The 19,436-nt window shown below is 42.9% G+C and overlaps 2 protein-coding genes across 4 annotated transcripts in view; both read left to right on the top strand.

Moving 5' to 3' along the window:
• Positions 1-4,619, top strand: part of KLHL36 (kelch like family member 36) — a 97,189-nt gene extending 92,570 nt beyond the window's left edge. For all 3 annotated transcript variants that reach the window (XM_037409571.1, XM_037409572.1, XM_037409570.1), the window contains one exon: positions 1,212-4,619. In XM_037409571.1, the coding sequence (XP_037265468.1) occupies positions 1,212-1,767 (556 nt within the window). In that variant the 3' untranslated portion in view covers positions 1,768-4,619. The remainder of the gene's footprint in view (positions 1-1,211) is intronic.
• A 5,256-nt stretch (positions 4,620-9,875) lies between these two features.
• The window catches only part of USP10 (ubiquitin specific peptidase 10), a 52,762-nt gene continuing 43,201 nt past the window's right edge, over positions 9,876-19,436 (top strand). The window contains exon 1 of the mRNA XM_037408774.1: positions 9,876-10,008. Coding sequence (XP_037264671.1) covers positions 9,988-10,008 — 21 coding nt within the window. The 5' untranslated portion in view covers positions 9,876-9,987. The remainder of the gene's footprint in view (positions 10,009-19,436) is intronic.

Genomic DNA, 19,436 nt, shown 5'->3' with positions numbered 1-19,436 from the left:
GGTTCAAAAGCATTCCAGGCTAAAGTAATGCTGGCGTAGGTTTGTCTGCCGTAGAGATTGAGTTGTCTTGAGTCCTACTACAAAGGAGGGTAGCAGAGGCTCGTGAGTGCAGCATGATGAGTATATTGCTCTGCAGCCCTATGGGTATTAAATTGTTTGGGATTTTTGTGTCGGTGTGAGAGACGTTTTGCTGTGGCTGGTGCTGCAGCTACATCTTTTAGCACACACACACCCCCCTCAAAAAAAAAAAAAAAAAAAAAAAGTGTGTGCAGGAAAGGTATGTTCAAAGAAACTGGGGCTGTCCCTCACCTTAGCATTCCACTTCTAAGAGCTCAAAGGGATTTGGTCAGGTATATCCTAGCGTGTGAGGTTAAGAGCAGCTTCCAGAACTAGGTTTTTAGTGGCTTTATTATAGCTGATCAAAGGGGGTTTCTCTCTGCCCTGTGGAAACAGCATGCGTGACGTTGGTTCTGCCATCTCATTCTGCCTTACTTCAAACGTGGACTCTGACCTGTGATGGACTGAGGTCTGTTGTCGTGTCCTGGGGCGACCAAAGGAGTTACCACCTGTGTGGCAGAAGTGGTAGAGCAGATGGATAGCGCATGAAAAGTACGCTGCATGTATCATGACTGCAAATAAACTGGGCTGTGAACACTAGTGGGTAAGAAACGTGATTCATAATCCTGAAACTGTGGAAGGGGAAGGCAGCAGCAGTTTTCTTGTTGGTTTTTCTTGGTTAATTGCTACTGGTAAGTCTGAGAGGTATCATGATTATTTCCTCTTTCTGTCATAGAAACCCTTGCTGAGATGTGGATTTTTTCCTCTCTGGCCCTCTCAGACTGATCCAACCCAAGCACTGGAACAGGAAAATGGGAGTGAAGGCCATGCCAACTAGAGCAGGATGGGTTACTTCTGTTGTATGACACACTGTAGAGGATGCCTTAAAAAGTGATTGTCATACCTTAGTGCTCGGTAGCGACCAGGTATGAAAAGGATGCCTTAAAAAGTGATTGTCGTACCTTATCGCTCTGCAGTGCAGGGTGAAGCGGTACGAATAAGAATAGTTACTGGGTAACTAACAGGATTAGGGAGTCTTCTGTCTTTAGTTACTGTTTATTTTCTTCTCTAGTACCAGTCCTTGTTGAATGCTTTGTGTATCTTGATAAAATTCCTAAGTCCTAAGTCGGCTCGCTTTTGTTTGCCTGTCCTAGGTTCACCTATGGCCATGCTGGAACAGTCTACAAGGAATTTGTGTACATTTCAGGAGGCCACGATTACCAAATTGGCCCCTATAGAAAAAACCTGCTGTGTTACGATTACCGCACAGATGTTTGGGAGGAGAAGAGGCCGATGATCACTGCTCGAGGGTGGCACAGCATGTGCACCTTACAGGACAGTATCTACTCCATCGGTGGCAGCGATGACAACATAGAAACCATGGCTCGTTTTGACATTCTGAGTGTGGAGTCGTACAGCCCTCAGTGTAACCAGTGGACCAGAGTTGCTCCTCTGTTGCAAGCAAACAGTGAGTCAGGGGTGGCAGTTTGGGAAGGCAAGATTTATATCCTCGGAGGCTACAGCTGGGAGGAAACGGTCTTCTCCAAAACAGTCCAGGTTTATGATAAGGAGAAAAATAAGTGGTACAAAGGAACTGACTTACCCAAAGCAATTGCCGGTGTGTCTGCATGTGTCTGTGCATTGAAACCCAAAACAGAGGACAAAAAGAAAAAAACAAAAACAAAAAAACATCAAGATAGAGGAAGATGACTACTTCTGGATAACCACCCTTTAATCATTTCTATCTACCCTTGATTCTTTTTCTTTTTAAATGGGGACACACACACACGTCTTCTGAAGCCTCAGAGAACATACAGTTGAATGTGTTTTTTTGATTAAGCTCATGTTTAAGGTAAAAACAACAAAAGAAACCAAAAAAACCCCCAACCTCCTACCATATAGGGGGGTGATATAGCAAGAGAGGTTATGCTGCTCTCCTGGATGTTAAGGCTTAGTCTTTTACTTCTGTGGTACATGGCATTTCCACATACATAGTATTATGTCAACGTTTTTTAAGTAAGGTTGAATCTGTGGCTGAGATGATAATGTCAGGGGGGAGGGAGGCAGGGGAGTAAGTGAAGTTACAGGGCAGTTCAAAGGAGTTCAGAAGCAACTGCTTAAAAAAACCCCAAAGAACCAGGTCTTTGATTTTGTAAATCTTGAATTTTTGTAACATTGAATATAATTTACAATACATTCTTGAGTTGTTAGTATCAGATTTCTGGAACACCAGTGTTCAAAGAGAATACTGGTTTTGGTGAATGCAGGTCCGGATCAGCTCAAAGAGCAAATAACTCCACTGTACTCTTAAGACGAAGAAGACTTTACTGTGTGGCTAAATAATCGATGGGGTTTACTCGGGCTTGGATTGATACCATTGTGAACTTTGAAATCTGGGAAGTGCGATGACTTTTGCAGCCCTTGTTGTGGCACTTTGCATATCTAAACACAACAAGTTTTCTTGGGCTTTAAAACATGTCGGAGAATGAGGGGGGAAAAAAAATTGGTCGAAGAACTTGAAGGAAGATTCGAGGATTTGGAGGGAAACTGCACGATTTGCCTTGGGTTTCAAAGCAGGTGAAACTGATAGAGCTCACTGCGAGTTTGGGGTTTGCTGAATAGCGTAATGTTGGGGAGAAATGGCAGGGATCCTTCAGGTGAACTTGAAGCAAGATGAAGTCCCTTCCCAGCCCTACCAGGCTGTAGAACCTGGGATCCACTTCATTTAACTCAAGCCTCACCATGGTCATGGCCCATACTAGATTTGTCTGCTGTCAAAAACAGAGGATGATTAACTGGGGTTCGGTAAACCTCAAGAACACAACTTGTTTTTTTGCCTGAGCTAATAGCTCACATCTTCTTTTTTTTTTTTTTTTTTTTTTTTTTTGTTAGTATTTTTTTCCCCCAAGTTCAAAATGTCTTTGCATGAGCGTAGCCTTTTCTGATGGGTTTGGGTGAGGACTTAAAGCCGTGGCTCATCAGGCATGCAACCAAACACCTTCCCCAGCAAGACAGGCCCAAAATACGCTGAGGGACTGTGTCTGGGATCCAGACAGTGGGACTGAACTGAAAATCGTCTGTTAGATCCTCTGTGTCACGCTCTCCTATGCATACCAAGTAAAGAGATTTCCAGCCCAAGTGTTAGTCCACCCTCTACAAACACAGCTGATTCTGGTGCAGATATTAAAATTCCCCGACTGTCTGGCCAGCTTTCAGGCATTCACCCTGGGGCATTTTACAAATGCACCTCTGATTTGCAAGAAGTCGATCACCAGCAATCTGATACAACCATTTCAGTTACTGTAGTAATGCCAGGCCACAGATTAATATTCCTACTTCCCAAAAGAAGAAATTTTTAGAAAGTTTTTAAAAACAACTTTTATACTTTTTTATAACATATTTTGCTAACTCAGTCTCTTGTTTGCCATGTATTATTTACTGTAGATGCTACTGCTCTGTAATCGTGACCCGTTGTTGCTGTCAGGGGCTCACGATCTGGTGGATCTTTTCATCTCTGTGTGGTTGGTGGGGATGCGCTGCAGCTGTTGGGGCAGCATTTACGTTGCCAGCATTGTCAGGCAGGCAGCTATCATTGTGACTATTGTACGGCCGCTTGTCCGGCTCGCCAGACATGCTAATAAACACGCTTTATTTTCAGCTATTGGTGATCTGCTGAGTGGATTTCAAGGGCTTTGGTGTAAAGTTCTGCTGGGGAACTGTTGGTTGTTGCTGTTATTTCTTCCTCAGTCCTTCTTTAACATCTCCCTTGTGCACCGTAACCGTCTATTTCAGATTTGCCTTTTTTTTTTTTTTTTCCTGTCTGGTGTACGTACAGTTGATACCCAGCTACCCTTTTTTTTTTTTTTTTTTTTTTTTTTTCATTTTTATTCCCCAACTATTTACGTCAGTAATTAGCAAACACTAAGAAAACATTTTCGCACTTAATTTCATTTGAAGCTCTTGCAAATTAAAGAATGCTTAGATATATTGTAAGAACATATTTGTATTGAAAGAGGTACCTCTGAATAAATTTCTGGAGTGCAAGAAAGTTACAGGTTTCTTCTTTAGTCCCAAGAAGGGATTCAAGAAACTAGTTGAAATTAATTTTGTTAAGCTCCTTGAGGTTTTTTTGGTTGTTTTGTTTTTTGTTTTTTTTTAAAAAAAAAAGCCCCAGGAGTAAGTCTTTCATTTGCATTAACAGATTTATTTTAAAGCCTTTGTACACTGCATGAAGTAATGGTTATTCTTTTTTTTATCCTAAAAATAAATTAAAAAAAAAAAAAACAAACACTACAAAACAAAACCAAAACAATCATTTTGGTTATGGCAAACTCATTAATGAGATGTTTGGGGGGTTTTTATATCTGAAATCCTTGCTATATTGACTAACAACTACTTAACTTTCTGGGACATTTTCATGTGTAAGTATAGGACAAAGATTTCAAAGACTTGCTTTGTTTCTGTTAATGGGTTGCCTGTTACTATATCCCTCTTTTAATGTGTTTATGTATTACATTAATGTCTGGAAAAAATAAATCCAGTTTAGAATATTGTATTCATCACCATCTGACTCGTGTTTTGATTTCATTGAGGTTTTCCTTTTCTATAAGTTGGAGGGAAGCAATTTTGTGATTATTTTTAGGTGGCACTGATAATGGTGGAAACATTTTAATAGGCAGAAGGTAAATATAAAAATAGGAAGCAGAAATATAAGTTATTTGGCTAATCCACCTTTTCTGCATAATTTGCCAAGGCAGGCAGTCAGAAATTACTTTTCACATTTTTTGCAGCTGTGACAAAAGACCCAGGCCGGTCTATATAGTGGTTTCAAAGATAGTATTTAATGGGGAGTAGATAAAACACAGTTAGGACTTCATAACATTAAACTTAATTGCACAGGCAAAATACAACCTCAGCACTCATCAAAGGAAGCTTTACTGTTCCCAATCCGTAATAGTCCCTTCAAAAACAGAGGGTATAAGCGAGTTTGGGGCATCTTGTGTGTTACTAGATGTCACTGGGGTATCGTACCTGCTGTTGCCGTAAGCACGTTTCCATTATTACAGGAACAAATGAATAAATACCATTGGCACCTACGAGGCCCACGGCAGTAAGCGCTGCTAAAAGCAGCGTCTGGCAGAGTGCCCCTGGATTGTGGATGTTGTGTACCCAGACACGGCTTATCATCGTGTGGGAAGCGTTAGCAGATAGCACACAATACTTGAAAATAAATCAAGCTCCCAAGTGCTGAACTGCTTTGTGAAATCGGTGCGCTGGCGTTCTGCAGGAGTGAAAGGGAGAATGTGGATGGCACAAGCGGATTTGTGCTTTGCTTGTCGAGGTCTGAGCAGCTCTCTCAGTGAGTAATTAAGAGTGGTAGAGAAAAGGCGTATCCTGCTGGTCCGTGCTCCTAGGGAATCAGCCTGGCTCCCGCCCCTGTACACACCGCTGCCTTCACCTGTAAGCTTTGTAAAACATTTTACTTCTTGTCAGGGAGCACAGCTCGCTCTTCCTGCCCTGGGGAAAAATAACTACTGCTCTACCTCATTTTTAAAAAGGCTTCTGTTGCTGCATTCTGAGGAAAGCTCATTTTACCTGACACGAAACAGCTACCAAAAACGTCAGGTTTTCTCTTTCCACACTCCCATGCCTGTATCTTGGCATCAGCACGTCAAGGAGCTGCTGCCTGTAACACTGACATTAGATAACATAAATCCCTCAAGATACCCTGCGGAAAAATTACACTGTGGTGTGAGATGCAGTTTTGAAGGCTTGAGAAAGAAGCTGGAAATATTTTTGTTCTTGAGTTGAAATCTTAAACTGAGAAAAACGTGCCTGAGTGTCTGTCTTTCTCCGTAAGAGATTAGACATCTTGCTTCCAAATACTGGTGAATTTTCCATGTGCTGTTTAGGATTCAGTATTCTTAAGTGACAGCAAAAAGTGTCTTATGTCTAGGGAATTTAAAGAAATAATTTAACCTTTAGTACTCTTTCCAAGAAGCAGTTTAACTTGCAGAAAAAATGTTCTGATTCTTATCTTGCTGGTATGTCTTAATGAAGCTTTAACCAGCAGGAAGTTCCTATGGAGAAAAAACCCCCAACCCTAGCGTGACAAGCTTTATGTATTATTTTATTTCAGTTTCTTGTCGTGTTTTCAGTTCTCATGAATGGACTAATGAATGAGAATCTAATTACCCCTTCATGAACTTGCTGCGCTGTGTTGTCTTACAGGCCGGGTCAGGGCAGATGCATCCCCAGCCGGGCTGGAGATGAGCGTGAGTAAGAGCATCGACCAGGGCCAGCTGCTTACCATTTCCTTCTCCCTTCTGATAACGCCACTGTGTGAGGGGGGGGACAGCCCAGCAGCTGGTTTGTGATACCACACGTGGTTTTTAGCATTATATAGGTTTTTTTCTGGAACTCTGAGTAGCTTGGGGAAAAAAATGTTTGGTTTTTTTTTATCATGCTGGGTTCAGTGACAGAATACGACATAGAGATGTGCAGGTTCTTTTGAGACTGCAGCCCTAGAAAAGACGATTGCATGAGAAGAGAGAAGGCTCGTGTTTAAGGTAGGGGTGGATGTCACAAATAATTCAGCCAAAAGGTCTGCATAGGTAACCGAAACACATATTGAGTCAAACATCCATATGATCTACTAAAAGGCTTGTCCCATGCTTAAGTTCTTTACGTCGACAAATTAAATCTATTTGTTCCAAATTTTCAGCAAATCTAGGAATACCGAGTTAGAAGCCAGGTTTGCATTTATGCATTTTTCAAATGAAACACCTCGTATTGGTGTCCTGTGCTCCTCTGCTCGTTGCTTCTACCTGCATAACCATCCTTGCGCTGCTGCTGTCTTGGCTTCCCTTTGTGAACACCGGGATGCCTGTTGCCGGCCTGTGCAATTTAGGCCACCGAAAATTCAAAACTTATTCTGCAAGCTTGTTTCTGTACTCTGAAGTGGGGCTTTGGGAAAACCTCAGGAGTGACTATCCAGCGCAAACAGCTGTCCGAAAAAGAGGTTCAACAAGAAGGACCTAAGTAAGTTCTGTAAAGGAAGGAGAAGCGCTTTAAGGGGGTTGTAAAAATCTTTCATGACAACCATGAGCAGCAAAGGGACCTCCTTCAGCAGCGACTTCTGTTCCTTGGCCACAGGCACCACACGTGTAACAGCTGTTGTGCCCCCGTGCCCACTGCGAGAACTGCTGGGTGTAGCTCTGGCCGATCCACGGTGTCGCTGTGGCCCCGACGCTGCCGCATTGCCTTTGATGGGCCATGCCAGTGGCGCCTCCGTGGACACTGACCCAGAGCAGGCTGACTTTCTATTGAAAGCGGGAAATTTGAGAGGCCAACTGACCACGAGCAGAAGTCCCCCGCTGAGATCCAACCAGGGCAGATGACTGCTGCTTGGAAATACTTCATGGTAGGCAATTGTGCAGGTAAAGTGTAAACAGCTTCTGCCCGAACACTATTTTTGTGCTGTTACAGGCGTGAGGCTGGTACTGCTTCAGTCCCTTAGGCTCCTGGTGCTTTAAATATTTTTTTTTTTTTTCTCTACACAGGAGGCACCTTAGCTTTCCGTGTCTTGGTCCCCCCAAAACACAGTACAGTGCTGACTGTTGGTTTTTTTTTTCCTCCCCCGCTGAATCTCATTACTGCAATGACTGGAGAAGTAGCAAAGCCCCTATTGCACCCAGAAAACTATTGGGATAAAAGTTATGCATCTCTGAAGAAATAGTCTTCAGAGCTCCTAAAGCTCTCGGCACTAGGAGGAAGCTTTATGTGGACAGCAGTGATCAACCCGTTCTTGCAACACTACAGGAAGATACTCCGTCCCTTCTGCTCCTGAAAGAATGGATGTGTGTGTCCTGGTTGCTTCAGTCATATGTATAAATCTTCACCTCCTGGGCGCTGTCATGAGCAAAGGTCTTATGGTATAGTGAAATCAGGAGGAGCACGGTATGGTACAGAAGGGTGAGCCATTCCCAAGCACTTTGCAAATGCAGTGGAGTAAGAACAATTACAGTAGTTACTGGGAGGCAGCTAACTTGGGAGCAGTTTACTCAGCTTACTAGCTAATGTCGGACAATCCTTTATTTCCATAGCCACAGACCTCATATGTCATTGATAATTCACAAAACAATTAAGTCAGTACCATGTTGTTAGGATCATTACTCCCTGCATCTTAAGAACATGGATCCACAGGAAGGCACCATGTTTTTGAAGTCAGAAAAGCAACATGCTGTTTGGGAGCTATAATTCATGGCCGCTGGTGTAAAGGGTAGAAGAAAATGGAACCAATTTGTGGAACGCAGTAAGCAGTAATGCAATAACAGACCACTAAAAATGGCAAAACCGAAGGATAAAACAGAAGTGAGGTGTAAACTTTCCAGCAGGTTTCCTCAAAGCATGCTATTACAATAAAACCTACAAAATGTATATTACTACAAAACATCGTGGTAAAATGTGAACAGACTTTACAGTAAAGTAAGGGATAAAATTGAAGGCGTTTTAAATGCCGTTGAAGTACAGGACAGTGTCATCCCTTCTGCCCACATCATTTTTCACCATCAGCTATGGCTTTTAACAGCATTGGTATTTGAACAAACTGGTTTTCAGTCGGGAGGCACTGTGCTCATTTGTATTTTCAGCCATTTGAAGGGGCAGCCTTCCCGGCAAACACAGTCTGTACTTAGGCAGTATCGTGGGCAGAAGAGAATTTTGCCTTGAACCAGATGAGCTATGTTAAGGGTTTTCACTCCATTATTTACCTTGTAAATTAGACTCCCGAGGGGAGAGGGGGTTTCAGATGTTTGAAATGCTGTATGCAAAAAGTCTATACATGCATCTCCCTTCCCCCCCCCCCCCTCTTTTTTAATACTAAAGAGCCATTTTCACTGCTAGCTCTCTGCCTTAGGACAGAAGGGCAGCGCTTGCAACAAAAGGAAGGGAGCGGCAGCAGGGTGTGTCAGCTGGAGGGACAGATGCTGATACAGAACATCATTTATTGTCGTGAGCACACACCAAGCGTTGCACTTCATAGGACCAGAGAGAAACGTCCTGACCGTCGAGGGATGGATGGATCTTCTTTCCGCTTCCAGCAAACCTCCCTTCTGAACACCCAAAGACACAACGTTCTGGCTTTCTTCAACCTCCCCAGTAACGCTAAGCTTTCTCTAAGACCCGCTTCCCAACCGAAGCGGACTTTTGCAGGATTTGGTTGTTTTAAGGAAAAAAATACGAAGTAAATTAGCGATTAATTTAACGGATTCTTGCCTGGGGGTTTCAGTATTCAGTTATGACTCAGTCCTCTCAAAATCATGAGATTGGCTTAGTCACTTCAGGTTTTTTGCCCTCAGACACGAACACTGAAGCCACCCCTGGCTGGGGGGCAGCCCTCCCAGGCGGCTCTGCCGCGCCCAGGTGGGCCCACCATGGTCCCGGCCTGCTGCGGCCACTCTTGCGGGCTTTTCCCAGCTGCCTTTCCGCCGCACGGCCCCGCCGGGCTCCACGGCACAGGGCCGGCCTCCCGCCTCCCGCCGCCGGCCACGCTCCGGAGCTCGCCTCACGCCGCCTCCGCCTCCCCCGCCCCCGCCGATGCCCGGCGGCTGCCAGCGAAGCTGCCCGGCGGCCTCGCCCGCCTTCCCGCCTCGGGCTGCCCCGCTCCCCGCCTCAGGGCAGCGCCCGCCGCTCCCCGCCGCCGGGCCCCTCCCCCAGGGCCGGGCCGCCGCCGCCCGCCGCCGCCGCCCGGCCCGCACGCAGGCGCGGAGGGCGCCCCGGCCGCCCCGCCCCTCCCGGCGGCGCTGTGCGCAGGCGCGGTGCGCGCCGCCTGCCCGCCCGGCTGGTGCGTGCGAGAGAAGATGGCGGCGGCGGGGGCAGCAGCGTGAGGCGCCCGGGAGACGGCCCAGCTCCCCGCGGACGCCGGGCGCCATGGCTGTGAACAGCGCCCAGGTACTGGCCGCCCCCGCGCTGCCGGCCCGGGGCGCTGCGGGGGTCCGTGGCGGGGCTCCGAGGGGCGGCCGGGCCCCGCGGCGCGGCTCGCCGAGGGGGGGAGCGTGGTGGCCGGGACTAGGCCCAGGGTGATTCTGCAGCTTCATTGAATCTCCTCGGGGCGGTGGGGGGGGGCTCGCCGCCGGCCGGGTCGGTGTCCCGCCGCGCTGCGGGGGGCGGCCCTGCCCCGCGGGGGGGTCCTGGCCGCGCCGGTGTCACGGCGCCGGGCGGGCAGGAGCGGCGGGGGGTGGGGGGAGGCCTGTGGGGGCCCTTGGCGGGGTGCAGGCGGTGCCGGCCCCCCCCGAACCACCCGAGGGGGGGATGGTTGGGAGAGAGTCGGTAGTATGGCTTTTTTTTTTTTCCCATGCCTTTTTTTTTTTTTTCTTTTTTTTTTCTTTTTTTTTTGTTAGGGAGGGAGAGACCGAAGCGATTCTATAACGAGTAGGGAGTAAGGAGATTTGTAAAGTAATCCTCCCCCCGCCCAAACACTCAATAAACCCCAGTGCATTGGGGTGCAAAGGGCTGAGTGTTGCAAGATTGCTGTGCAGGGGGGTGCGTGTGCATGGCCCTGACTCCCACTAACTAAACCAGCCAGAAGATTTGTGCACGGAGTTAAAAACCGACAAAAAAACCTGCAGTCGTCGTGGTTTTTCTCTGGAAGTTAAAAGCTCGATTCCTGATGTAATCTAGCTGTGCTTAGAGCAAATTAATGAATGGGTCAACTTCACTATTTCTTTCCTGGAAGGTTTTTCTCCCAGAAAGCTTTATAGCGATGTCAGGCAGCATGTGTGGTGCACAGAGGTGTTTACTTGCAAGGCTTCATCCAACTTTTGATTTTAGCAAATAATAAAGCTTAGAAAACTTTGATCCCATTAAAGGTAATTTTGTTAAGAAAGGGTGTCTTTTGTGGTGGAAAATATCTTTCGTTAAATTTAAATGTTTCAGACGAGGTGATGCTTTATTCTGAATTCTGTATTTTTCTGAAGTTAAAGCACATATCTAAATGTCGTGCACTTAGTGGCTCTGACAATGACTTTCCCATAAACAAAAGTTTGTGATCAGTGAAAACTATCATGACATTTCTTGTCCAGCTTGATTTATTTATGTTTGAGAGAAAGAGGGAAGTGATTTCGATAATGTGGGTGTTCAGAGTGCAATTGCAGTTTCTGGCGGTTGTTTAAAGTTAAAAATGGCTTTAAAATTTTGTATCCTTCAACTCTTCTATCAGAGTGGAGGAAACTCACTTAGTTTTGGACTTTTTTTTTTTTACTGTCCTAATTCATGATAGTTAGAATGCACATAGGTCGAAAGGATTCAGTATCCAAGTCGGAAGCTGTTTTACTCATTGCTTTCCCCTCCCCTCAGTACTAGACATCAGTACGTGTGGTCGGTTTGATAAGACTGGCTTTTACGTTGCAGCTTTTTTCTCGATTTAGATTAATTAAGGACCTTTTTTGTCTGTACTTAATTAAGTTGGTGTACCTTGAATTAAAAAAAGTTCAGCTGATGATTTAGTTCATGGTGAAGCACTGCATAGCTGTAAATGAAACTAGATTGTAGATTCATCTTTAGTAGTAACTTGTACGTACACTATTTTAAATCACCCCTCTCTATAGGTAAAGGTAGGTATTTCTGTCTTGCGAGGGTTGCTGCTTAAATTTGTATATAATTCAGAAGCAAATCTGAATATCTTTCAGTTGGTGCTTTGTTGGTATCATTAAACACAGGCTGGTTTTGTGTTCTGTTGTTTTGGGTTTCTTTCTCCCCCCTAATGTAAACAGTTTATTTAAATGCTGTCTGGGATTTATGAGAATACATATTCTAGAGCAGTATAGTGCTGTGATGCTGAAGTAAGGTTCCAGTGTTCTGGATGGAGAACCTGAAGATAAACTCAGGGATGCAGTTTTACATGTAGGTGTTTCCTCTTGCTTTATTTTTATTTATTATAAGGTTTTGATAAAAGTTGTCTGTTCTGAGGGCAAAATTAATAACATTATTTAGTCATTATGTTTGTGTCCTAAGCAAAAGTCTGTAGTTTTTCCATGTGACTAATTTGAGTGTACCTTAATGAGACTTTTTTTGGCACACAGGGGAAAACAGTCTTAAAGAAAATCGTGCTCTTCTAATAGCTAAAATGCATAGTCAGATCTCTGCCAATTATTAGATTCATGTAATAGTGTGCAGAAATATTTTGTCAGCCAGTTGTACATTCTAACAAATGAATCATGAAACATGACCATATTGTATATTTTCCAAGAGGCATTAATTTTGGATGGCCAGCTAGTCAGCAAGCACGAGTATACAGTAATACAGTTTACGTATTGCTGGTCATTTGTACCTCGGTATTCCATGTCATTATTTCGTAGTCATTTAATGAGAGATTTCAGTGTTGCTGTCAGTTTTCCGGGTGTGTTCTGAGTGTATTCAAAATCTGTAAGATTTATTTTTATTAAGATGAGCTACAGGTAAACCTGTATCACTACAGGTTTTGTATGACACTACAGATGTTGAGCTGATTTAGCACAGGATATAGTTGAAACCGTTTGTCATCAAGGCCATTAAAGATCTTTAAAAAAAAAAAAAGACATTAGGAACTGTATAAACAGTTGTTTTAGCCACTTCTCCTATTGTTTTTCATAGAAAGAATTAATACAATTGCATCATTTATAAATCTTGTGAAAACAAGTTAACCAGAAGAAAGGATACCATAGCAGAATGAATCATTTATGCTTGTTTTGTTCTTTCACCATTAGTGTGGTGTCAAATTAACTCAGTGCCATTTTAAATGTACCATATTGCCCCAAAACCCAGCTGAAGTAAAAACCAGTATAGTTGGAGTTCAGAAAAAGCTGAACAAGCTCATAAGCTGCTCATCGTCTCCCAAGCCTGTGTCTGGCCTGGCAACCAGAATAACTGGAACTCGGAACATGGCATGCAATCCGACTCCCTGAAATACTGCACTGCAAACTACCTCTTTTATGGCTGGCTTGGAGTGTTGCTCCCTGGCAGGGTGTAGTTTGATGTTCCCTTAAGCCACTGCTGTTTCTAGAAGGAATTAAAAGGAAAAAAAAAAAAAAAAAGAAAAGCGTCTGTACGCATTTGTTCTGTGCTGTCTTTGCAGTGTATTGCCTGGTGTTTGTGGGTGACTTTGATTAGGAAATGGATGTCTCAGAAATAGTCTTAAAAAATTGTTATGCAGCTGGATGAGTTTCTTGTGCTAGCTTGCTTGCATCCATGCAGATGTGTCTAATGTGTTACAGTGTTCTTCCAGGCAGGAAGAAGCGTGTGGGGAGAGGGCAGTGTGGATTCTGTCTGTCAGGTTCGGGAAATACACTGAAAACTGTGGGGGACACCCTGCACACAAAATGAAGAGGCTCTGGGTAGAGGCTGCTGATGGGTGGATTTGGAGAGATGTGTTTGAGTCCATCATCTTGCTATAGCTGCTGCTTCTCCCCATCCTGCCACGTTGCTGTTTTGTGTTTTGAAGGGATGAAGAAGCTGGATCTGTCTCCACCAACCCCTTTTTTTTTTCCCCATTTCATTGCTCAGATGGGCCTGCATTTATCCTTTCGCTGGAACTTTTGCCTATGGAGTCATTGCTCTGTGCTTCCATGGTCTCGGGAATTCAGGCTGCAGCTGAAGCTTTGAGTTTAGGTAGCGAGAAGGTATCGTTTGCCTTTGTAAAATGTGAATGGTGAATCCACACAGAGTACAGTGGGTGAATGTGGTTGGTCAACTGGGGGGGGGTGGTGGTGGCAAAAAAAAAAGTCTGGGAAAACTTAACATAGAACTTAAATTTGGAACTATATGGCAGCATGCAAATAATAGAATAAACCCCACAGGTTTTGTGAATCACTGCTATTTATTCTGTGTATTCTAGACTGTAGCACTGATTTGGAGACTTTTTAGAATTGATCTAGCCATTTACCTAGTAATAAATCCACATTTTGTAGGCTGTTGCTTAGACACACTGCTTTTTCCATTCATGTAGCTGTTAAAATACTTGTAAAGTTAAGTGGGATTTTGTTTATAGGTAAACTAAGCAGTCTCGTTTCTGTTTAGTGATATACGTGCAACATGCTGTGTCGTACAAAACAGCCAAATCTATTGTAATAGAAGTTGCTGGCCTTGGGCCATTGGATTATAGTCATTTGTCACTCTGATGCCATTTCAGCAATGTAGATGTTCATTTCCAAAGAATTAAACATGCTAGAACTGCGGTTTTTCTTTTTGATGGAAGTGTTTTATGTGTGATCATTAAACATACAACTGGGGATTATGGAACAAAGGGTTATGCTTCATGGTGGAAAAAAGTGTGTGTGCGTACATGTGTGTGTGTATATATGAACGCTCAATGGAATAGTCTGGTACTTTAAAAATGAGATTCTAAAAATGAGATTCTAAACTCTGTTCTTATAAAATTTTAACAAATGCATTTAAGACTGTGTGTGTTAAGCATTCCCAATAATGGTGTTGTGTTGATTATTTTTAAAGCACTTTAAAGGATTTTTGTTATATTAGCGCTCATGTTAATATATTAATTAATACTTGAATAGGGTAAATCTTTGAAGTGCATTAGTCTTTTTCATCTTGTATTTGACTCTCAAATACCTAATTTGATTGCAGATGTTCTTGAATTTTAAGTACATGTAAAAACTTTTCCTCCTTGTTTGACAGCATACAATCTGTTGATCTTTGCTGTGTGCTACAAGATGTTTTTACTCATCTGTAGTTAGCCAGGAGGTAGTTTAAATCACAGTAGCTCTAACAAAGTGCTTGTGTAAGGCTTATTGTAATCATACACCTTACGGAATAGCATAGAAAAGCCTTCTTGAGATCCTGTGACAGTCACAAATACTAGTGTTGTAGAAACTGAAAGAAATATGCAAGAGTGCTTCTGGGAATTTTGCTGCTTATAGTATTGTAAGTGAATTCATGTCATGTATGAAAGTTTTAAAAGAAGCGATGTATGTTATTTGCATTGGAATTATAGTAGGAAAGAAAGGGATATGGATCAGAGTCTACTGAATGTAATGTTAATACAAGCTGGAAAATCACTTAAGGGTTCTGTAACTTTTGTTAAAAAAGTAAAAACCCCAGTTGGGGTTCAGTTTTGAGGTGGAGGAGAAAAATGCTCTTTTCTGTAAGAAACTGTAAAGAACAATATATCTCTAAAGGTTGTGTGGAAAGATGCAATTAAAAAGACATATAAGGAAGTAGGTTTTCTTCAAAGAATTGTGTGTGTGAAAGACTTAGTTTTGTGTGAACTACACGGAAAGTAGTAGCAGAAAAAGCAGTGCTGTATTCCCTCAGTGCAGTGGGCATGGTTTTTCATACGTTTTTCAACATTTAGGGCTTGCTGTAGTGATTCACAGGTTTCCTGCCTCATTTTTCCCCGTGAATGTTGCTGACTGGCAATGGATTTACCAGTGTAACTTCAAATACAGAAGTTGTATATCATTCATGCAGAGAAGTGAAGGCTTTTGTGGTGAAAAGGTTTTGTCTTGGAGTGGGATTCCTTTGTAGGTAGTGTAGCAACATGTTACCAGTAGTGATTCTTACAATGTTAAGGTAACGTTCTTGTTTTCAGGAGTATGCAACAGTTTTGCTGTATGCATATACCTGTCTCAGTGGGAACATGTATATAATTTTCTATATCACGTTTTAAGTTGAAGATCGCCTGCTATTAGCATTGAAAACTCTTAGAATGGGGGTAGGATTACATGGTATCGGATGGCAAGAGTGACTTTAGGTGTGCTGACTTTCATTGCATTAACATGTCGAGGCTTCAGATGCTGTAGGTGGTATCAAACCGCAGGTGTTCTCGCTCCTGGTTGTCTGGTGAAGCAGAGCTCCTGTTGCACGTGGCTCTTGCTTGAGCAGGCTGAGCAGAAGTTTTAAAGAGGGAAATGAATTCAAAGCTAACCTTCTTTACAAGGTGAGAGTTAAAGAAATAACTCTGACAGGAAACAAGGGGACACAGAGGCAAGATATTGATAATCCCTTTGATTCTTGCTGCAAGCATTAGGAAGATGAGGGACATGAAAAAAGTTCAGTTGCTTAGTGTAATGGTAGCAACAGGCAATTAGATTAATCCTATTCAAATAGTGCTTTTGGACCATGCTAGTTAAGAGGTTATTTGGTTAAAAATCATGCTATACCGGTACATAATATGGAGTGGTCTTGTCATTTTAAATATGAGTAGGTATGATAAAAAGAGACAGAAATAGAGAGGAAAAAAGTCATTTTCAGCATGTTGCAGCTGAATTGCAAGAATCGAGTTCTTTTGAGCTCCAGTCTACTTCAGTGTACCCATTAAATCATATGGGCTTTAATAATAGGTAGCTGTTACCAAAGAAAGTAAGCAATAGTGCTGTAATGACCTTAAAAGTGTGTTTCTGATCCTCTGCAGCCTTTGGGATACAAACCCAGAGCTGCCACTGTTTGAAAATTTCTGTGGAGCACTGTAGTTAATTGATATAAAGATGGAAAAAAGTCAGACAACTTAGGCAATTCCCAGTGCTCATATTCTTCTCCAGGTAGAGGTTGTGACCATCGGCTGTTGTCCCTTGACAAGAAGTTTAAGATTCCGTGAATCATTAATAGTGAAGGCTCCCTAACAGAACTTAAAGACCGCAAAAAAAGGGTTTATGCTGTTCATATGCTTTCATAGCAGGCAAGAATGAGATACATAAAATTATCATCCTGGCATTGCAAAGCGACAGAAAATGTAAGTGCAGCAGAATCATAAAAGTGTGAAAGAGGAGTAGTCAGCTTTCAGAGCAGAAGAAATAAAGCTGTTGAGTTTGCTCATGTCAACAGGTTTGCATTATCAGTCTTTTGAACTTTACCTTTGTTCAAACACAACACTGAATTGTGGTGGTCACTCTTGTTGTGAGTCAAAATGACTGTAAATACCAGTTTCTGGCATGGGTCTCAGTTGCCAAGGACTCAGTTTCCTTAATTGGGGAGGAAAAAGGCAATGACATGTATTACACTTAGTACTAATGATTTTCACATAAAGGCTGTTATGGTTTTCTGCTTTGATGTAAGTCATCCTTGAAATAGAGACTTCCCAGAGTTCTCATCAGTGTCCACCCCTGGAAAAACATAATTAGGGCAGTTTGTGTGAATTTTTTTTTCCTTTGCTTTGTGCTGGTGCTAGTGATGGTGAGGACCACAATCAGAAGCTGCAGTGGGCTGCGGGGATCCCTTGTTCCCAGAAGCAGTGCCTGATTGTGGGCCATGCCGTATAGCGTGTGCATGTACAATATTTTCATGGTAGTATGACTTTATAGTTAGTCCGAATACTTCAGTTTTGTTTCTAGCTGAAAATCTTAGGGCTTAGCTAAGAGCTGAGATAGGTATTTTATAGCTGTTTGGTTTGCATACCAAATTTTGTATAAGTATTTGTACTTCAGATTTGATTTATTATTGCTTAAAAAAAAAGTCTTTTAATTAGTGAACAACTGCTTATTACATTAGCTTTGAAAGTCAGTTCCAAGTATGAGTGTCCAACACATCCACTGTGTTTACTGAGTAGCGAGAGATTGCAACATTTGATAAAGGCAGACATCACTAATGTGAAACTCGGTTCAGTTTGCATTTTCTGTGTTATTTGCAAATCAGCCATTTTGAACAATAGTATGAGTTACTGATTGTGTTTACCAAATGTTTTTATGATTTTTAAGATTTTAATTGGATTTGGGACCAAAGGAGGCAATGCACAGCCACATGAGAAGCATGTTCTTTCAACAGCTGCCTAAATTGGTGCTGTTTGAAAGTGGAAAGTATTATAAATTCACAATATGCAGGCTGAAATACGAGGGTGTGGTATCATTGTTGTTGCTCAACTTTGTCAGCAGTGTGGATTAGAGGGCAATTTGCTAGTAGTTGCGTGGGGGTCCTCTAAAATACTCTTGCTCCTTTGTACCGTAGATGGATGAGGGAGAGGACAGAAGAAGGTGCTGGAGTTGCAGACCTGCTCGTGGAGGTGTGGGGTGTGAGCAGGGACACTGCAGACAGCAGATGCTCCCACCTCTGTCCTTGCAGTGAGTAAGCTGTAGAGCAGTGCTGCCTTGTGTTTGTCTCCCCTGCCACGTGTAGGTGGGTAGTCCTGTTTGTAGATGGTTGGGTGTGCAGGCCGAGGAAGTGGTGATTCCAACTCCTGCCTGGATGGAAGGGATGCATGAGTTACCAATTTTGTGCTCTGATCTCATAGTGTTGTGAGCTTTATCAGTAATAGTATGTCAGGGTATGCTCTGGTTTAGTCTGTTTTTCCACCTCAGAAAGCAAGGGAATTTCAGTATCTTCAATATTGTAAATGTGCTCAGAAACATCTTGAGTGCTCTGCTTTGCATTCTGTTCGTTCATATGTGCAGAACAAATCTGAATGCTAACAGAAGATCTCATATAAGGAGAGACATGAACTAGCACCACTATTAGCGTTACTCTTTTGAAATGAGCTACCAAAAAAAAAAAAGTCTTAATATTGACAGTGTTGTTGTCATACAGTAAACCTACTGCCATATTCATACTCAGTTTTTAATGCTGCCATTTAAAAATATGGGTGTTTAATGTTTACTGTATCTGCTTTAGTTGCAGTAGTGTATTAATATGTGTATCCATTTTAACAGCTATCTTGCATCTACATGGAATTGTGTCGCAGATAGTTCAGCTCTAAAACTATCTCAGGAAGAGGTGGCACGTGTGGTGTCCCAGTTTTCATTTTAACTTGCCTATCACTTCAAAATACAAAGTTGCTGTCGATGGCAGTGCCAGATCCTCTCAGGTTTCCACCTGCCACTTACCACACGTCAGGCTGGCAGGGTAGATGGGTGGCTCTGTATATACTGAGAATCCAGACAATAGATGGTGTCCTCAGTTTCTGTGTGCGGGGGGACATAACAGCATACATAGTGTCACGCAGTGAAGCAGCGGAAGGGGCTTGAGTGCCTGCAGAGAGAAAATAGAGCCTCTGTTCAATTACTCTCAAACTTCAGCAGTTACAGAGCTTAAAATATAGGAGACTTTATTATGTGGTGGTAGTTGTGTTTTCGTTTCTGTGATCCCCTTGAGTCATTTAGCAATCGTCGTGTTTTTTGCAAGTTCTCTGGTTTATTTTTGGCTGTTTCTCTATGAGATTGTAACCCATTTTTGGCAGGTCACAGCGTGCAGAGGGGAAAGTCTCATTCTTTCTTGCTCCTGACCACTTGCATCATTTACTTCATCTTAACCCTCCTTCTCCCACTGCAAATTTATTTATTTTTTTTTTAGAAGTCATCTGGATCATTTTCTTTCAGTTTGAGTATAATCATCTTGCTGATTGTTCAGCATGTGCCAGAATTGGCACAGGAGAAGAGGTGGGATTGTGAATCCAGCAAAACGAA

The sequence above is a fragment of the Falco rusticolus genome, chromosome 15 (assembly GCF_015220075.1).
Source record: "Falco rusticolus isolate bFalRus1 chromosome 15, bFalRus1.pri, whole genome shotgun sequence".
Lineage (NCBI taxonomy): Eukaryota > Metazoa > Chordata > Aves > Falconiformes > Falconidae > Falco > Falco rusticolus.
This window is presented reverse-complemented; position numbering and strand designations above follow the sequence as displayed.